At 34.9% G+C, this 18,264-nt stretch overlaps 1 protein-coding gene across 1 annotated transcript in view; it reads left to right on the forward strand.

Moving 5' to 3' along the window:
• Skic3 (SKI3 subunit of superkiller complex) overlaps positions 1–18,264 on the forward strand; it is a 72,614-nt gene that overhangs the window by 31,986 nt on the left and 22,364 nt on the right. The window contains exons 18-28 of the mRNA XM_090331610.1: positions 2,229–2,331; positions 6,143–6,319; positions 6,402–6,546; positions 6,719–6,797; positions 6,890–6,951; positions 7,061–7,117; positions 8,800–8,868; positions 10,076–10,150; positions 11,155–11,296; positions 13,623–13,716; positions 17,016–17,093. Coding sequence (XP_090187736.1) covers positions 2,229–2,331; positions 6,143–6,319; positions 6,402–6,546; positions 6,719–6,797; positions 6,890–6,951; positions 7,061–7,117; positions 8,800–8,868; positions 10,076–10,150; positions 11,155–11,296; positions 13,623–13,716; positions 17,016–17,093 — 1,081 coding nt within the window. The remainder of the gene's footprint in view (positions 1–2,228; positions 2,332–6,142; positions 6,320–6,401; positions 6,547–6,718; positions 6,798–6,889; positions 6,952–7,060; positions 7,118–8,799; positions 8,869–10,075; positions 10,151–11,154; positions 11,297–13,622; positions 13,717–17,015; positions 17,094–18,264) is intronic.

Below are 18,264 nucleotides of genomic sequence, written 5' to 3' on the forward strand. Positions count from 1 at the left end.
GCTCCAATAGCTTCAAATAGAAAATGATCAAATTTTGTTTCATAATTGTTAATAAATAGTACTATGTCAGAGGTTTTACCTTTTAGGCAACTATGATAGCTAATAGACTTAAAAGCTCATTTACATTTTTTAAGTTCATAGGCAAATTGCATTATTTTGTAATTATCTAGGTTGATTTCAGTTGCTCTGTAGATAGGCGTTTTTTTCTTTTTTTTTTTTTCTTTTTGTGATAGGAATTTTTTCTTAAATTACTTTTGGTTGCTTAAGAAAAAAATAACACATCTTCCTATAATATTTTAGCTTTAAAAATAGGTGGAACCTGTTATGTTTATTTCCTCTATTTCCTTCTCCATTTCAGAGAAATGGTTTAGGTTTAAATTCTTACTGACATTTTTTTTTTTTAAATAATAGTATTTAAGGCTTGTGAATTTCTTTTAGGGGGCTTGAACTTGGCCTAGGCACTGTTCCTGAGCTCTTCAGCTCAAGGCTGCCTCCCTACCCCTGGAACTGGGTGTTGTCCCTGAGCTCTTCAGCTTCAGGATACCATTTTACACTTGAGCCAAGACCCACTTCCCGGTTTTTCTTGAGGTTAATTGGAGATAAGAGTCTCAGGTTTTTTTTTTTTTTTGTGCTGGGCTGGCTTTGAACCTTGATCCTCAGATCTGAGCCTCCTGAGTAGCTAAGATTACAGGCATGAGCCACCATGTCTAGCTTGTAAGTTTCTTTTTATTTTCTTTTCTCTACTAGAAAAGGAACTCGTATTGTTACAGTATCTTACCTTGTTATCTGATATATTTTGTATATGTTTATTTGGGAAGGGGGGAAAACAAGATTAGGGGAGGGAGTGGGGGAGGGAAATAGGGACAAAAATATGAGAAGGGTTAGCAATGTTTGTAAAGTAATGCACCTTCTATCTGGCGAATATAATGTAACCCTTCTATTAATTACAATAAAATATATTAAAGAAAAAAATTTAAAAAAAGAAAAGGAATTCTCTCATTTATGAAATGCTTTCTAGGCACTTGACAAAATCACTATGTTTAATTTCAAAGCATAGCCGGGCTCAGTGGCTATTGCCTGTAATATTAGCTACTCAGTAGGCTGAGATCTGAGGATCAAAGTTCAAAGCTAGCCCTGGCACAAAAGGACTTGAGATTCTTATCTTCAATTAACCTCTAGAAAAATGGGAAGTGGGGTTTTGTTCAAGGATAGGGTGGTAGCCTTGAGCTGAAGAGCTCAGGGACAGCACTCAGGCTACATTCAAACCCCATGACCCACAATAAATAAATAAATAAATAAATAAAAATTTCAAGGCATAGTTTGTTATACAGATTTTAATATAAAATGATGAAATTTTGTTTGGCAACAGTTATTTAACGTAACATTCAGATAATATTTCTACTTTTGGGGCTATGGTTTAATAGGATAACCTGAAGTTAAGGGAATTCTTGGGTTTTGCAGAGAAGGCTTAATTTTTAGTACATGCTTATTCTTTCTTTTTGTTTTTGCTTTTGTTAGTCATGGAGCTTGAACTCTGGACCTGGTCACTTCCCTGGTGCTTGTTTATTATTAAGAAAACCCTAACATTTGAATTCCTTACTAACTGCATGCACAGTTGCACATAAAGATGATTTCATGCAATTCCATTAAGTTTTGTTTTTTGGAAAGTGGCTTTAAAAAACATTATATAAGCCACGCCTGGTGGCTCATGCCTGTAATCGTCACTACTCAGGAGTCTGAGATCTTAGGATCATGATTCAAAGCCAGCCTGGGCACTAAAGTCCATGAAACTCTTAGCTCCAATTCACCACTAGAAAACCGGAAGTGGCACTATGGCTCCAAGGGTAGGGCAGTAGCCTTGAGTTGAAGAGCTCAGGGACAGTGCCCAGGCCCAGAGTTCAAGCCCCATGACTGGAAAAAAACCAAAACAAAATAAACATTTTACAGTGCCTGGAGTTTGGCCTAGTGGTAGAGTGCTTGCCTAGCATGCACAAGACTTGTGTTCCCACTACTCTGTACTACATATATAGAAAAGCCGGTAGTGATGCTGTGGCTCATGTGGTAGAGTGCTAACCTTGAGGAAAGCCCAAGGACAGTGCTCAGGCCCTGAGTTCAAGCTCTAGGACTGGCAAAAAAAAAAAAAAAGAAAAAAATCATTACACATATTTGAAGTTCATCTTAAATGTTTGTATTATATGCTTTAATGACAGCTGCAAACTTCATTTTAGGCTTGGGGGAGTGTCATCTTATGATGGCAAAAGCAGCTCTAGTTGATTATCTTGATGGCAAAGCTGTAAACTACGTAGAAAAAGCACTGGAATATTTTACTCGGTAAGTATTTTTCTTATTACTTACCAGAAAATAATTTTGTTCTGTTAGATATGGCAGTTATTTAATGTACTGAGCAGTTAATCCCACAGTAAACATAGGGTATTAATTTTTCACATGAGGAAACATTGTTTCTTGTTATCTTCTGGTAGTTGGCACAATGATACCTAAAAAGAGTAGGAAGGAAGAAGCTGTCTGCTGGTGGAGCAACAGTTCTAATACCATATATTAATGTTCTCTTTCTATCTCACTTGGAAGTGGGGATATCTCTATTGGAATTGATTATAGGAATTCAGGTGAGTAGTGTGTTTTGTAGTCAGAAGTATGGGCCTGTTTTAGGCTTATTGTGTGCCTGACAATAAATGAAAATAAACAACCTGTTTTTGGACAGAAACTGTAAGAAATTAAGTGGTATGTAATAAAAAAATATAAAATCTTAATCACATTAGTATTTTCCAGAAGTGCAATCAGTGCACTTATATAAGTTTATTAATATGTGTCATTTGTAAAATAAGACTTTAAAAGTCCACAGATGATGCTGGAGATGTTGACACAGGCCTGCAATTGTAGCTACTTGGGAAGCTGAGACTGGAGGCAAGTCTGGGTAACATAGCGGAGATCTGATTAAAAAAATAATTTTATGACCAAATTTTGGACAAACAGTTGAAGCTGTTTTTTCTTAAAACATCTTTCTTGTGCTTTTTGTCCTTTCTTTCTCAAACAGCCTTCTTCTATTGGCTATTTTTTTTTTTTCCATTTTGTGGATCGTGGGGCTTGAACTCTGGGCCCGGTTGTTCTCTCTGAGCTCTTCAGCTCAAGGCTACTGTCCTACCCGTTGAGTCATAACCCTACTTCCTGTTTTCTAGTGGCTAGTTGGAGATAAGAGTCCCAGGTTCTTTAATGCCCAGGCTGGTTTTGAACTAGGATCCTCAGATCTCAGCCTCCTAAGTAGCTAGGATTACAGGCCTGAGCCATCAAGTCCGGCTTCCATTAGCTGTTTTTAAAAATTCAATCCTTTCAACTTTTTCTGTCCTATGCTTTAAAAAAAAAATGTGGGGCCGGGAGTTTGGCCTAGTGGTTAAAGTGCTTGCCTAGCATGCATGAAGACCCGGGTTCGATTCCTCGGTACCACATACATAGAAAAAAGCCAGAAGTCGGGCCAGGAGTTTGGCCTAGTGGTTAAAGTGCTTGCCTAGCATGCGCGAAGACCCAGGTTCGATTCCTTGGTACCACATACATACAAAAAACCTGGAAGTGGTGCTGAGGCTCAAGTGGTAGAGCTCTAGCCTTGAGAAAGTCCAAGGACAGTGCTCAGGCCCTGAGCTCAAGCCCAGGACTGGCAAACAAAAAAAAAAAGAAGTGCCAAATTGCCTAGAAAAAAGCCAGAAGTGGTGCTGAGGCTCAAGTGGTAGAGTGCTAGCCTTGAAAAAGTCCAAGGACAGTGCTCAGGCCCTGAGCTCAAGCCCAGGACTGGCAAAAAAAAAAAAAAAAAAAAAAAAAAAATGTACTGGTTCTGAGGCTTGAACTCAGGGCTTAGGTGCTGGCTCTGAGATTTTTCACTCAAGATTGGTGCTTTACCACTTGAGACATAGCTCCACTTCTGACTGTTTGGTGGTTAATTGCAGATAAGAGTCTCATGGACTTTTCTGCCTGATTTGGCTTTGAACTGCAATCCTGAGGTCTTAGCCACCTGGGTAGCTAGGATTACAGGTGTGAGTCACTGATGCCGAACTATACATTTTTATTTATGCCTTTCAAGTCTTACATAATATAGTTCTTACCAAAGAGAAAGTTACTGTGAAGGGGACATGTTTTTTTGAACTGGTATTTAAGAGAAATTTCAGTCCCTTTACGTAGCTACTTAGAGATAGTAATGGAAAAAAGTAATTGTGAACCTGTGAGTGACAGTATTTAGCTATAATATTGCTTTTCTGATTATTATACATTTTCTTCTGGATGGCATACAGCACTTATAAACCAATTCTATGGTCATATATGAAACACTTAAAATTAGAATCTTCAAACTTACCTTTATTTCTAGACTTAAAAGTTTATCTATTTGAATCATTGTGAAGAATGATGAGTTAGTTGTTTTATAGATACTTGTTAATTGAAATTAAAAAGACCTCTCTCATCTCCTTTGCTGTCCCTTGGTTATCTCATATTGTTATAGTATCTCACTTTGTTATCTGATATATTGAACTTATTTGTATTTGGATATTTGAAATTTGATAGGGAAGGGGGGAAAACCAAGACGGGTGGGGGTTGTGGGGGGGGAGGGAAACGGGTACCAAGACATGTGAAAGGGTATCAATGTATGTGAATTAATGCACCTTCTATCTGGCAAATATCATGTAACCCTTTTACTAATTACAATAAAAAAAAAATCGAAAAAAAAAAAAGACCTTAGAGTAGTCGTAGTATTCAGAATGCACTATGTAAAAATGAACTGTGCAACTTGTGGGCAGGGACAGGATGGGGAAACTGGAGGAAAGAAACAAAAGCAGGACATTGTCCATGAAGAACTGGACTCATTACCTGATGAGTGAAATTGTAACCCTTCTGTACAACTCTATAATAATAACAATACAATTATATTTTTAAAAAGGCCTAAGATTTTTTTAAATCACCATTTCTTTTCTCTTTTCCTCTCCACTCCCCCACTGTTTTTTTTTTTCATTTCATACTGTCAATTTTAGACTTTTCTAAGATGTTTAAAGGAAGTTGGAATAATGACTTTTCGTCAGTTCTCAAAGTGAGTTTTCAGTTATGATTGAAATAATGAATATTTCTTAGGAAGGCACTGGAAGTTTTGGCTGGACTCCTTGAGTAGAAAGGTTATAGAAAATTTTCCATCTGTTGTTTATCTGTCTGTGACATAGAAGTTTGTGATAGCTGGTTGTTGAGACTTCAGTCAAATTACTGTGTTTTACTTACATGATCTTGAGAAAATGGAGAAAACATGTATAATTTTGATTTTTCTTATTCTAAAAGAAACTTCCATCTCTGAAATGTGTGTGTGTGTGTGTGTGTGTGTGTGTGTGTGTGTATGTATGTGTGTTTCCCAGTCCAGGTGCTTAAATTCAGAGCTTGGGTACTGTCCCTGAGCTGATTTTGCCCAAGGCTAGCACTCTTACCACTTAAGCCACAGTACCATTTCAGGCTTTTTCTGTTTATGTGGTACTGAGGTAGCTTCATGCATGCTAGGCAAGTACTCTACCACTAAGGCACATTCCCAGCCCAAATGAACCTTCCTACTTATCATTTGCGCTTATTTACTTATTCTGCTCTCAATTCCTCTGTAAATGTGGGTTTTCTTGTTTTCATATTTAGATTTTTGTTATTTTTGGCACCATGATGGAAATTCTTTCAACTCTCAAACTTATCGAACCTATTTACTCTCTCTCTCTTTTTCTTTTTTAATTTGAGGAAATAGTCACCCGTAAAATTTACTTTACTACCTTCATCATTGCTTAAGTAAACAAAAAGAACATACTTTTAATTATTCAGTGTGAAAGATAAATTGGTTCTGGAAAAATATATTAATTTCTGCTACCTCAAACAAAAATAGTGAAGATTGCTGAAAATCAGTTCCTTCCCAATCCTTTCTTTTTCCTCTGCCTGTTAGGGAAGAGATAGGATATAATTCTGTGAAGAGAAGATGGGATATAGTTCTGTGAAGAGGCTGTCTTAGAGGTTGACTGAGATTGCAGATAAGATCAGAATTTGCTTGTTCAGTTTTTCTGTTTTAGTAGTAATGAGGGACATAAACTTTTTTGGTAGTAATTTGAAGACACATTGTTTCTTCCTTCAGGGCCCTGCAGCATCGAGCTGATGTCTCCTGTCTTTGGAAGCTAGCTGGGGATGCTTGCACCAGCCTGTATGCAGTTACATCATCTAAAGTGAATGTTAATGTTTTAGGAATTTTTCTTGGTCAGAAAGATGGAAAAATGACATTAAAGAAAAAGGAGCTCCTCCATCTTGGAGGAAGGTAATTTACAAACATTATCACTTTTTAACATTCGAGTTCAGTTTGGACATTATAAAGATAACCATTTATTTTTTTTTAATAGGTGTTATGGTCGGGCATTAAAACTGATATCTACATCTAATACTTGGTGTGATCTTGGAATTAATTATTATCACCAAGCACAACATCTGGCAGAAATAAACAGCAACACAAATGATGTTAAAGAATTGGTGGAGAAGTCTTTACATGTATGATTTTAAGAAATTTTTATGGACTTCAAAAAAAACTTGCCCTTTTATCATAGTTTTTTCTTAAAAACTTTGCTTTCATATAAAATCATATTTATCTTATCACACTTATTTTATGAATATTGATGTTATTCCAACAAATAACAATTATTTTAATTTAACTTCTTTTCAGTGTCTGAAAAAGGCAGTGAGACTTGACAGTAACAATCACGTATACTGGAATGCTCTTGGTGTGGTTGCATGTTACAGTGGTGAGAATTGAGTAACACTTTACTTCAGTAATTTTAGAAGGTGTTTTTGTTTTAGGGAATGAAGTTCAGTTACTTCAACTTTTCTGTTTCAGGTGTTGAAAATTATGCCCTTGCTCAGCACTGTTTCATCAAATCCATCCAAGCAGAACAAGTTGTAAGTGTTTCATGTGTCCATTTATGAAAAATAACTGCCTTTTACAGTTATTAGATTCCAAGACTTCTAAATAAATAAAGAACTTCATTTTTTAAACTTGTATTTTTAGAATGCTGTTGCCTGGACCAACTTGGGAGTGCTGTATCTCGTGAATGAAAACATTGAGGTGCTGTGTTATCAGTTTTGTTATGTAAAAATAAAAAACATTATATGATTTCTTATAAAAAAGCTTTTTGTGAAGAAACACTTTATACATTTTTACCTAGCTTGTATACCTCAAATATGCTAATTAATAATATCCAGTTTATTTTGTTGAATAATGAAGATGTAATTAATTGATGACATTCAGTTTATTATGATGAGTAATATGTACTTTCCCTCAGTAATAATCAGTGAAACTTCTGATCTTGTACTGATGTGGTATTTAGAGGTTGAACAGATCTAATACGAATTACTTGAGTGTTTTCAACTGTATATAAAAGAAAAGAAGTTTGTTGTACACTCTAGGATGGAGTGGATAAAGTAAAAGGGAATATAGTATTTTATACAAGGTTAAATTTTACTTTTGCTATGTGATTTAGATTTTGACTTTAGTGAATATTAGTCTCTTTGAATATCACTACTCTGTCACAGTTGAGTAGTTACACATTAGAGTGCTGGAAATTCAATAACTAGAGCTTGTTTATGGGTAATATTTGGAAAGATGTCACAGATACACAGTAATTACAATAACCATATTGTTTTGTCATTCAGTATATTGCATTTTATCATAAAGTCTTCCATAATATTCTTAGAAATACAGTAAGTTAGTCACCGCAAAGACAATGACTTCAGAAGATTGTAAGTAGATTGAAATATTAATTTGGATCTTAAGCTACTTAAAGTGCTATAATTGAAGCTTAGTACATATTTAGTGTGTTTAAGGCCTTTGGTTTGATCTTTAACACTTTATAAAATTAAAACAAATGACCATATATTTTAAAACTTTTGAATCAACTAATTTCTTAGTTCATAGTATATAGATGTGATTTTAGTTCATTATTTCAAAATTTTTGAATCCACCAATTTCTTAGTTCATAGTGTACAGATGTGCTCTTAGTTTATTATTACACAGTTATTATTCATAAGGTTACCTTTTATTACTGAAAATAAGTCTTTCCCTCTACATAGCTTCATTTCTGGATTTTTATTTTTGTAAGTTAATTGGAGATAAGTCTCAAGGACTTTCCTGCTCCAGCTAGCTGACTATCTCAGCTTCCTGAGTAGCTGAGATTACAGACAGTACCAGCACCTAGCATGAGTTAGTTTTTGTAGCAGAGGAAAAAAACCCAAAAGAATGTAAGTTAATGGCCCAAGTGGGGATTTTCAAAGTTTCTTCAGTATCTAGTCAAGAACTATGGGGTTAATTCCTTTTTCTGTCGCAGTAAATCAATGTTTTGGACTTAATTGGTTGTGAGTCCATATCTTTTCAATCAAGCTTAGAATTGATACAGTTTCATTAAAAAAGCATTTTCTTGAAACCTGTGACAAACAAATGAATATATATATATATATATATATATATATCACTGATTAAAGATTCTTCAGACTGTAGGTTAGACACTGGTATTATGCTGGGGGCTAAAGCATAATCTGTAAAGAATCTGTTACACCAGGATTAATGTAAGAGCATATAAATAGTTGCTAAAGCACTACATTAAGAAATATGAATCATGTTCAAACAGTGAAGTTTGGATTGTATTTATTACAGATTTAACTTTTCTTACTCTCTCATAGTTTTTCATCACAATTTAATGTTAATTTATACAATTACTTAATGTGACATTTCTTGCCTTTTTTTATTCCTAGAAAGCTCATGAAGCTTTCAAAATGGCTCAATCTGTTGATCCGTCTTATTTAATGTGCTGGATTGGACAAGTAAGATATATAACAGAATTATGATAAAAATCTGTTCATGTACAGTGGTAATAATTATAAAGCTAGCTCGTGAAAACTTTGTGTGCCAGTTATTATGCTTAGCTCTATCCACATATTATTTCAGTTAGTCCATCAGTTTTTTGTGTTGTAGCTGTTGTTATACTTTCTCTGTACAAGTACAAATTGATGCTCAGAGACCCTAAGTATTATACATAAGGTCACACAGCTTATAGTTATTTAACTTTGTATATCATCAGTTTAACATTACTCTGCCTTAAAAAAAGCCCAGAACTCTTTAAAAAATACACATTTACAAAAAATATTTTGATTATTCTTTTTCTTTCTCTATAAAGCTATCACTTTATTTAGCACTTAGGAGTATTCTCTCCTCCCTGATGTCTAATTTGTTGCATGAACAAATAAATCAGTGTTCTTAGTTATTGGTCTGAATCTGTCACTGGTTATTTTTACCTTAAAATAACATTGGAATTCTTCACCATCTGAAATAAAAGGTAGTTTGAGTGGACTGAGTGACTTGGCTTCAGTGACTTGGCTAATTGAAAAATTGTAATTCGTTAGCAAGTGATTAATTGTTTCAGTTCAAGGGAACAGTAAGAAAGGTGGTCATTCCATTTACTCATTAACCTGAGGTTAGGTACTGTTTATTTAGCTATTGAATCTTTTATTTCTTTTTTTTTTTTTTTTAATTTTGCCAGTCCTGGGCTTGAGCTCAGGGCCTGAGCACTGTCCTTGGACTTTCTCAAGGCTAGAACTCTACCACTTAAGCCTCAGCACCACTTCTGGCTTTTTTCTATGTATGTGGTACTGAGGAATTGAACCCGGGTCTTCATGCATGCTAGGCAAGCACTCTACCACTAGGCCAAATTCCTGGCCCCTGAATCTTTTATTTCTTGAAGACAAAGGATATGAAGGCAAACTCCTTTTCCCATTAAGTGAAATAGCAGCTCGGATCAATGGCATTTCTGTGTTAACCTCTGTATCAAGTTATTGAGCCCAGGATAAAAAGAAAAAGGTCTGAGAGCATAGCTCAAGTGGTAGAGCACTTGCCTAATAAGCTCAAAGCTCTGAGTTCATACTTTAGTACTACCAAAACAAATCCTAACTTAGCTTTTAAATAAAGCTATTATACCTTTGGTTCTTCTAAATTCATTTATCATTAATATTTCTCTTAAAATATATTTTGCAGGCTCTTATTGCAGAGACAGTTGGAAGTTATGACACTATGGATCTCTTTAGGCACACTACGGAACTCAGTATGCATGTAAGAATTTTAACTTTTTTCTTGAGGATTCATAAATTAGCATGTTTTCCATACTAAGAAAATGGATAGTGGTATAAGATGTTAAAGACATTAGATGTTTCCAATATTTGTTTTTTAGAAGACGATAAGCTATATTTAAAGAACTTCTAGTTTTCTTCAGCTTTCAAAAGTTGGTTATGAACTGATACTGCAATTTAATGGATATACTAGCAAGTCTGTAGAATAGAAACTAGGACATCCTAAAAAAGCAGACATGATGCTGGTCACTGGTGGCTAACACCCGTAATAGATATTCAGGAGACTGAGATCTGAGAAGAAAAGTCTCTGGCCATAAACAAACAAACCAAAACCCTACTGGAGTTATAGCTCAAATGGCACTATGTTCAAGTTCTAGTAGAAGCATAAAAAAAGACAAAAGTAAATATGAGGTGACAGCTAAACTTGATTTACACTTGCAGATTATTTGAGAATTTGTTAGTTTTGTTTGACCTGTTGGAATGGTGCTGAGAAAGGGAAAACCAACCCATCTCACAAGGCTATTTTCTGCACTTTAACCCATTTGATGCTTCCACTTAGGGTGGGAGCAAATGATTTAACTTTTTTAATCTTGAGATGTTTGTGCCAGGGGGTAGATTTAATCAAAATAGATTTAATTAAATAGTTTAATTAATGTAGGCTTAATTTAAATAGAATTAAAATAACATAACAAGTAAAATTTAGGCTTGCCATGTAAGTAAGTTATCTCATTTCACAATTAGTACTCCCTGGTAGTAGTAACAATCCTAGCTACCCAGGTGATGAAGATTGGCAAGATCTCAGTTGGAAGCCAGCCCAGGCAAAAAATTTGCAAGATTCCATCAGAAATAACCGTTCAAATGCACTTAATAGTTCACTTAAAAAAAAAGACTGAGCTGTAATATTTAGTGTATTGGATTATATTGCTTCCGTCTTAACTTTTATTGGCATATATATTACCCTATATCTACTTACTTTCTTTCTTACAGACTGAGGGAGCAATAGGTTATGCATATTGGGTCTGCACAACATTGCAAGATAAGAGCAACAGAGAAACAGAGCTGTACCAGTACAATATCCTCCAGATGAATGCTGTTTCAGCAGCACAAGTTGTTTTGTGCAAATATGTGGGTAAGGTATCTGCTATAAGATGGCAAGATTTGATTATTATGGCAATTTGTTAAATTATTTGTTAAATTAATTTATTACAAATAATTCAAAATTAATTATTGTTTGTGATTTTAAGACATATCTGCCTTTTTCTTTGTTGCTGTGCCTAAGCAGTCTACCTACTTTTTAAACTACAATAAGAGCTTTTGATGGATGATTAGATTCACTTTATTAGTAATTCAAGATGAAAATGATTTTCTTATAATACTGGAAAGTGCTTTGGATCCTAATAGGCCTGAGTTGCCAGTGCTTTAGCACCATCATTTACTTTCTTTTTCTTCTTTTTTTAAAATCATATTTTATTGTCAGGATAATGTATAGAGGGGTTACAGTTACATGAGTCAGGTAATGAGTATATTACTTCTTGAACCTTGATACCCATTCTCATGTATTTGTCCCCCTTTCCCTCCCCTACCCCTTCAAAATCTTGTTTCCCCCTTCCTTTCCCTATTTCAAATAAACAGATAAACATATATACAATATGCCAGGTAACAGTCAGATACAGTAACTACATGAGATTTTACTTTCTTTTCTGCTTTACTACAAGTAGTTTCTTTTCCTTAACTTCCCCTTTCTCTTTGGAAAGGATCAATCATAATACTGTGGTTGTGGAATTATGAGTATTAAATGAGATAATATTCATTAAGGGCTACACCCATTGCCTTTAACCACCCACTTTAAAGCCTGACTTTTCTGCAGGATGTTTGAAATTGACAGAGTACTAACATTTACTAACCCTTTAATTATTTCCTGTCTTCCTTAATAAAATTATCACTGGGCAGTTTTAGTTTCTGCTTTGCTACTTAGTAGTTACGAGTGAAGACTTGAACATACCATATAATTGAATTCTAGATTTATCAGCATATCAAAGGAAACTTTCCATTGCTCACAATTTTAGTGGACACTTATGCCAGAACACTTGGCCTCTGTGGATATGATAGAAATGTTAGCCTTTGACAAAAATGCCAACACCAAGAAAAGGCAGAAAATAACAACAGATCAATAGTAAGAAGATGAAAAGGAAGACATGGTGGCTCACAATAAATAGATCTTCATTCCTTTAGCCTGAGATAATTGCATAGAAGATGATGAAATTATCCTATCATGTGGTATATTAAAATGAAAGACTAATAAGTACCCAGACCCAAGGAAGTATACAGTCAGAATTATTATGAGTCCTATAATTTAATGTATAACTTCTATCAAAATTTCAGTAAAATTTTGTTATCTGAAATAAGGGACAAATCATTTTCTGACATATATGAGTAGGTATTTTTAATCTTTGTTAAATAATATTGTATATTTACTTGACAAATTCAACTCTATTTGCTTAGTGCCGCCTCCTCTTCCCCCTTTCCCCCTATCCCCCTTTCTTCCTGGCCCCAAGTAGAAGCAGTAAGATGGTGATGAGAGATGGAATGTAGTTTATCCTATTATAGTTTGCTTCAGGGCATCCTGCTATAAGTCCTCAGTCCTCCTGTGTGACCCAGTTTTGTGACCTTCTTGTTAGGGTGACTTTAGGGACTTCGTTAGAATAACTTTGATTATCTGTTTTTTTTTATCTTATGCTTTGATGTTACAGCCTAACCAATTATCTAAATATATGCTTACATTGTACTTTGTTAATATATGATATTAAAATTTAAAAATCATCTTCTGTTCCTGGTATACAATATTGAATTACTATTTTTAAAAACATGAACACAACAACCAAGAAAAATTATTGTTAAATTAAATCACAATAAGGCTTAATAGCCATGAAAGTGAATTTTCTCATAATGCCACGACTAGTTTTAACATGTTATAATTTCAAATTATTATACTGTATAGATTGTTTTTTCCAGTTCTGGGGCTTGAACTCAGATCTTGGGTACTGTTCCTGAGCTTTTGCTCAAGCCACTCTACCACTTGAGTCACAGTGCTACTCTGGCCTTTTCTGTTTATGTGGTAGTGAGGAATTGAATCCAGGGCTTCATGCATGCTCCTAAGCTACATTTCCAGCTGAGAAAAAAAATTTAAACTCTAAAAATATGACTACAGGTTACATATAACTTTAATAATTATTATAGTAATTTCATAATTCAGTAATATTTAGTAATTTATAGTAGTCATGAAGTGATTATCAAAATAAGTAAGATAAAATTAAATCATTGTTTTTAGTTAATGCTAATGATCTCAGTAGGTAATCTGGTATTTTTGAGACTGAAAAATGGAAATTAAATGAATGCTTTCATGAGCATTGCAAGTATGAACATCATGTAGAATAAACATATTTTTGGCTTTCCAGAAAGAATTCAGAATTATGCTCCAGCTTTTACAATGTTGGGTTACTTAAATGAACATCTACAACTGAAAAAGGAAGCAGTAGAAGCATACCAAAAGTAAGCTACATTTATTTGCAATGCATTAATTTAACCAGTCTTTTTAGATTCTTATTTGTTCTTCTGAAGAAGGTACTCAAACTTTCTTCCTGATCTTCATTGTATATTATTATTATAGCTTAAGATATGGAAAGATATAGTCCCAATTTTTCAGCTGTATTTTGATTCTTAATACTTTGAGGAAAGAAGTGGGAACAGAAAAAAAGGACGGATGGAGAAAAGGAGAGGCATAAATTAAAGACTATTTTCTAAAACTTTATGTTTAGCTTTGTTAGACAAGAGTATTCAACCAGACAGAAAATGACATTTTGTTGTATTTGCTTGCTTTTGCTTAAATCACTTTAGTATCTACTATAGGTTTATATAATTCAATAAATATTTATTGGACTCAACTGTGTGCCACACTTGTACTTAACAGTCACAATTTAATTTTAGTAATGGGAGCTATTCAGTAAGAATACTAATACATAATAATTACTAAAAGTAGGATAAAGGTCCATAGACAACAGGAGGAGGAAGTGGCATTGAAGGCAGGTTTCTGGGGCTTGGGGAGTCATTGGGTGCTGGGGGAATTGAGGCCTTCAGGCATTTGGTTATCTGGGCAAGAGCATGCAAGCAGAAGGAGCAGCAAGAGCGCCTTGCACCTTGGCACCAGAGAGTGGTAGGAAATGAAATCAATTTTTGTGCTCTGAACATGGGTGAGTAAGTGAATAAAAAATTGCCAGGATACCATTGTCTTGTGTCTATACTAGCTATTCATGAGGCTAAGATCTAGAGGATTACAGTTTGAAGCCAACCTGGAAAAATGTCCACAAGTTTCAAGACTGCAAGTACTTGAGGCCCTGAGTTCAAACCTTCATATCAGGAAAAAAGGAATCAAACAACAATAAAAACCATTCATCTCATGTATAACTACTGTCTGTAGTGTTAAAAAAGGTCTCATTGCCTGACCTGCCTATATGGCATATTATTATCTTTAATCTAAGTGCATATTTAGAAGTCTTGCTAAATTTACTTGAGGCATCCCAAATATTTAGTCATATCTTTTTATGGATTTATCTGTAGTTCAAAGGACTAATCACTAGATGGTATCAAAGGCCATATAACTAAGAAGTTACTTTTCAAGATATATATGCCATTTTACTTCTTTTATTCTCAGTAAATCTATTAGTAAGCAAACCATATAAATATGACAAAATGCAGCACTAAGCAGGAGTTTTGTTTTGTTTTGTTTTGTTTTTTGCCAGTCTTGGGCTTGAGCTCAGGGCCTGAGCACTGTCCTTGGACTTTCTCAAGGTTAGAGTTCTACCACTTGAGCCTCAGCACCACTTCCAGCTTTTTTCTATGTATGTGGTACTGAGGAATTGAACCTGGATCTTCATGCATGCTAGACAGGCACTCTACCACTAGGCCAAACTCCTGGCCACTAAGCAGGATTTTTGAAGAAAGAAATCTAAGCAACTGTAGGGTGTTTTCTGTGTCTCTGTGCATATTAGTATTATTATTACAGAAACTAAATCTAATGCTGGCTACTCCTTAGGCATAAAGTGGTAACCTCACAGTCACTTACATAGGCACAATTCTTGACTGCCATTTTCTGCCTGATAGTACTTGAGACTTGAAACCACGTGTATGTGTTCAGCCAGAAATAGTTTTTGATTTCCGTAATACTTTCTCGGATTTTCTTTTTCTGAAAAATCCTCCTTAAACAGAAAAGAAAGGGGAAAAGATTCCCTCCCCCAATTTATTAAATATCCACTTCCTTTTAAGTTTTTTTTAAATTTATTAACATTGATTTTTACATCATATTTCAAATGATGTGTTTAGCAAACAAGTATTCAGGAAGGGAATCTCTATACACAATCACTGGCACTTTCCTTTTAGGTTTTAAGACATTTTCCTCCTTGCCATCAAAGAACTAAGCATAAAGGGAAATATGTTGAAATTAGGTGCTGATGGCTCACACTTGCAATCCTATTATTGAAGACACTGAGACCTGGAAAGTCATGCTGAAAGTCAGCCCAGACAGAAAAGTTCATGAAATTCCATGTCCAGTGGACTGTGACAGCATGGTTCAAGCAGTAAAATGTCAGCTAAAAGCAAGATGGGGAGGTCCTGAGTTCAAGCCCTGGTAATGTCATATACATACAAGCTCAAGGAAATATATTAACTGTGCAAGATGCTACTCACCTGTAAATACTGACTACTAAGGTGCCACAGATTGGAGAGATTATGGTTTGAGGCCAGGGGGTGGGGAGACTGAAATGGGGACAAAAACATAAGAAGGGGTATCAATGTCTGAGAAGTAATGCACCTACTATCTGGTGAATGTAACTGTAACCCCTGTATATGTTACCTTGATTTAAAAAAAAAAAAAAGTTTATGAGACTACAACTCTATTAGTAGCTAAGCACTGTCGTCCTAGCTGTGCAGGACACAGATCCGGAGAATGCCTTGCCTAGGCAGAAGGTGATACCCTGTCTCAAAAAGCACCAGAATAAACAACAAAAAAAAAAACAAACAGTAGTTGGTGGTATGGATCAGGTGGTGAGTGCAAAAGCCCTGGGTTCAAACCCTGACAAATGTAACTGTAAACCCTCTATACAGTATCCTAACAATCAAATACAATTTTCAGAAAAAAAAAATCAACCATAGTTTAGAGGAAGAGGGAAGGAGAAAGAGAGGGAGGAATGGAAAAAAGAAGGGAGCAAGAGTGTGTGTGTGTGTGTGTGTGTGTATGTATGAGAGAGAGAGAGAGAGAGAAAGAAAGATCGATCGATCATGTCATGTTGGCATATTGTTCTAAGTCTAGAAGGCTTTTGTTGAACTAATCTTTTTCCCATCTGATTCATGGTCCTCACTTCAGTTTTTGTGTATATACAGTCCAATTGTTGCATGAGAGCACTAACTTCCTGCTTTCTAATGTAAAGCTACTAGTATAAGTACTTTCAAGAGTGTCCTCTATAAATCAAATATATTAAAATGTAATACTGTGACATAATGATTTATGATGTTTGAGAAAAATTGGACTATTTAGAAATCAGATATCACAAATACTTCATTTGCTAAAAAATCAGATTATTTTATAAAAGTTAATTTCTTTATAAGCTCAACTCAAAATATATTTAAGAGCTTTTGCAGTATTGGTTTGATAAAATATGAATAAGGTGTTATAAGTAGAATTAAAGTATTAGTAGAATTCAATACAGAAATTAGAAGTATATTTTCATCTAAGGATGGAAAAGCAAAACAGTACTGTTACACATAGATGATTTAAAATATCTTGTCCTTTTTTAAAGGGCAATTTTGTTGTTACAGACTGGAGAAGATCAAGATACTTACAATACTACAGTAAGAAACTATGGAAGATTGTTATGGTAAGCATGTCTTTCCCCGTAATTACAGGACTCTAGTAGATTTTTGTGGGGGGAAGCTGTGGGGACTATTGAGTGCCCAGAGCAATGAGATGTGTAAGATGCATTATTTTTAGAGTACAAACCTGAATTAATACTTCCCTGCTCTCATGGTAATATTTAGCCCTAGAATTCTTTGCAAGGAGTAAAATTGCAAGCCATGGTTTGTGTTCTGGGCAACATTCAGAAGAAGGATAGTTTCTGTCTTAAAGAATAGAAGCCTAGTAATCCAAAAGTGTGTGTGTGTTAATTTACTGTATATTTGGAATGAACATTTGAGACAGAGCACTCCTTTGAAATTGGAGAGGATCATGAGAGAACTGTATATCTTTTCTTAAAGACTTGACTAAAATAAAAAAGATGATAATAATTACAAAATACCAATTGTTTGGCCGGTGTCTAGTCCACACCTCTAATAATGCTACCACAATTTGAGATGAATGATTTTATAAGTTTTTTTTACCTTTATAAAATTATTTTAGAAGCAAAGCTTGCCTTTTAATTACCACTTTTTTTGTTGAAGGTTAAGAAGCTTTTGTAGTGCTGTATGTAATGGCTCCTATGATATGGGCCACACAGCAAGCAGAGATTGGAAGGATAAAGATTTGAAGCTACTTTTGACAAAAAGTTAACAAGACCTCATCTCAATCAATAGCAGGCTATGGTTGAGCACACTTGCTCTGGGAACTATTTGGGAAGTGTGAATAGGAAGATTGTGGTCCACAAAGGCCTAGCAAAACAAAAATTAATGACCCTCCTAAAAAAAAGGCAAAAAGAACTGGGGTTATGGCTTTAGTAATAACAGGCCTGGCTGGCAAGTTCCAAGCCCCAATACTGCCAAAAGTGAGGGGAGATTATAAGATAATAGTAATAAAATCACAAAGATTCTTAGGTGATGGCAGCTAAGCTTATGTAATGTATATAATTTCTCTCTCCCTGAGCCTTTTTTTGCTCAAAGCTAGCACCGCCACTTGAACCACAGCTTTACTTCCTGCTTTTCAGTTGTTAGAGAAGAGTCTTACAGACTTTCCTACCCTGGCTATCTTTGAACAGAAGTTCTCACATATCAGACTCCTGAGTAGCTATGAATACAGGTGTAAGCCACCAGCACTTCTTTTCACTTTTAAGTAAGATG

Source organism: Megascapheus bottae, chromosome 4 (assembly GCF_031878675.1).
Source record: "Megascapheus bottae isolate mThoBot1 chromosome 4, mThoBot2.hap1, whole genome shotgun sequence".
NCBI lineage: Eukaryota > Metazoa > Chordata > Mammalia > Rodentia > Geomyidae > Megascapheus > Megascapheus bottae.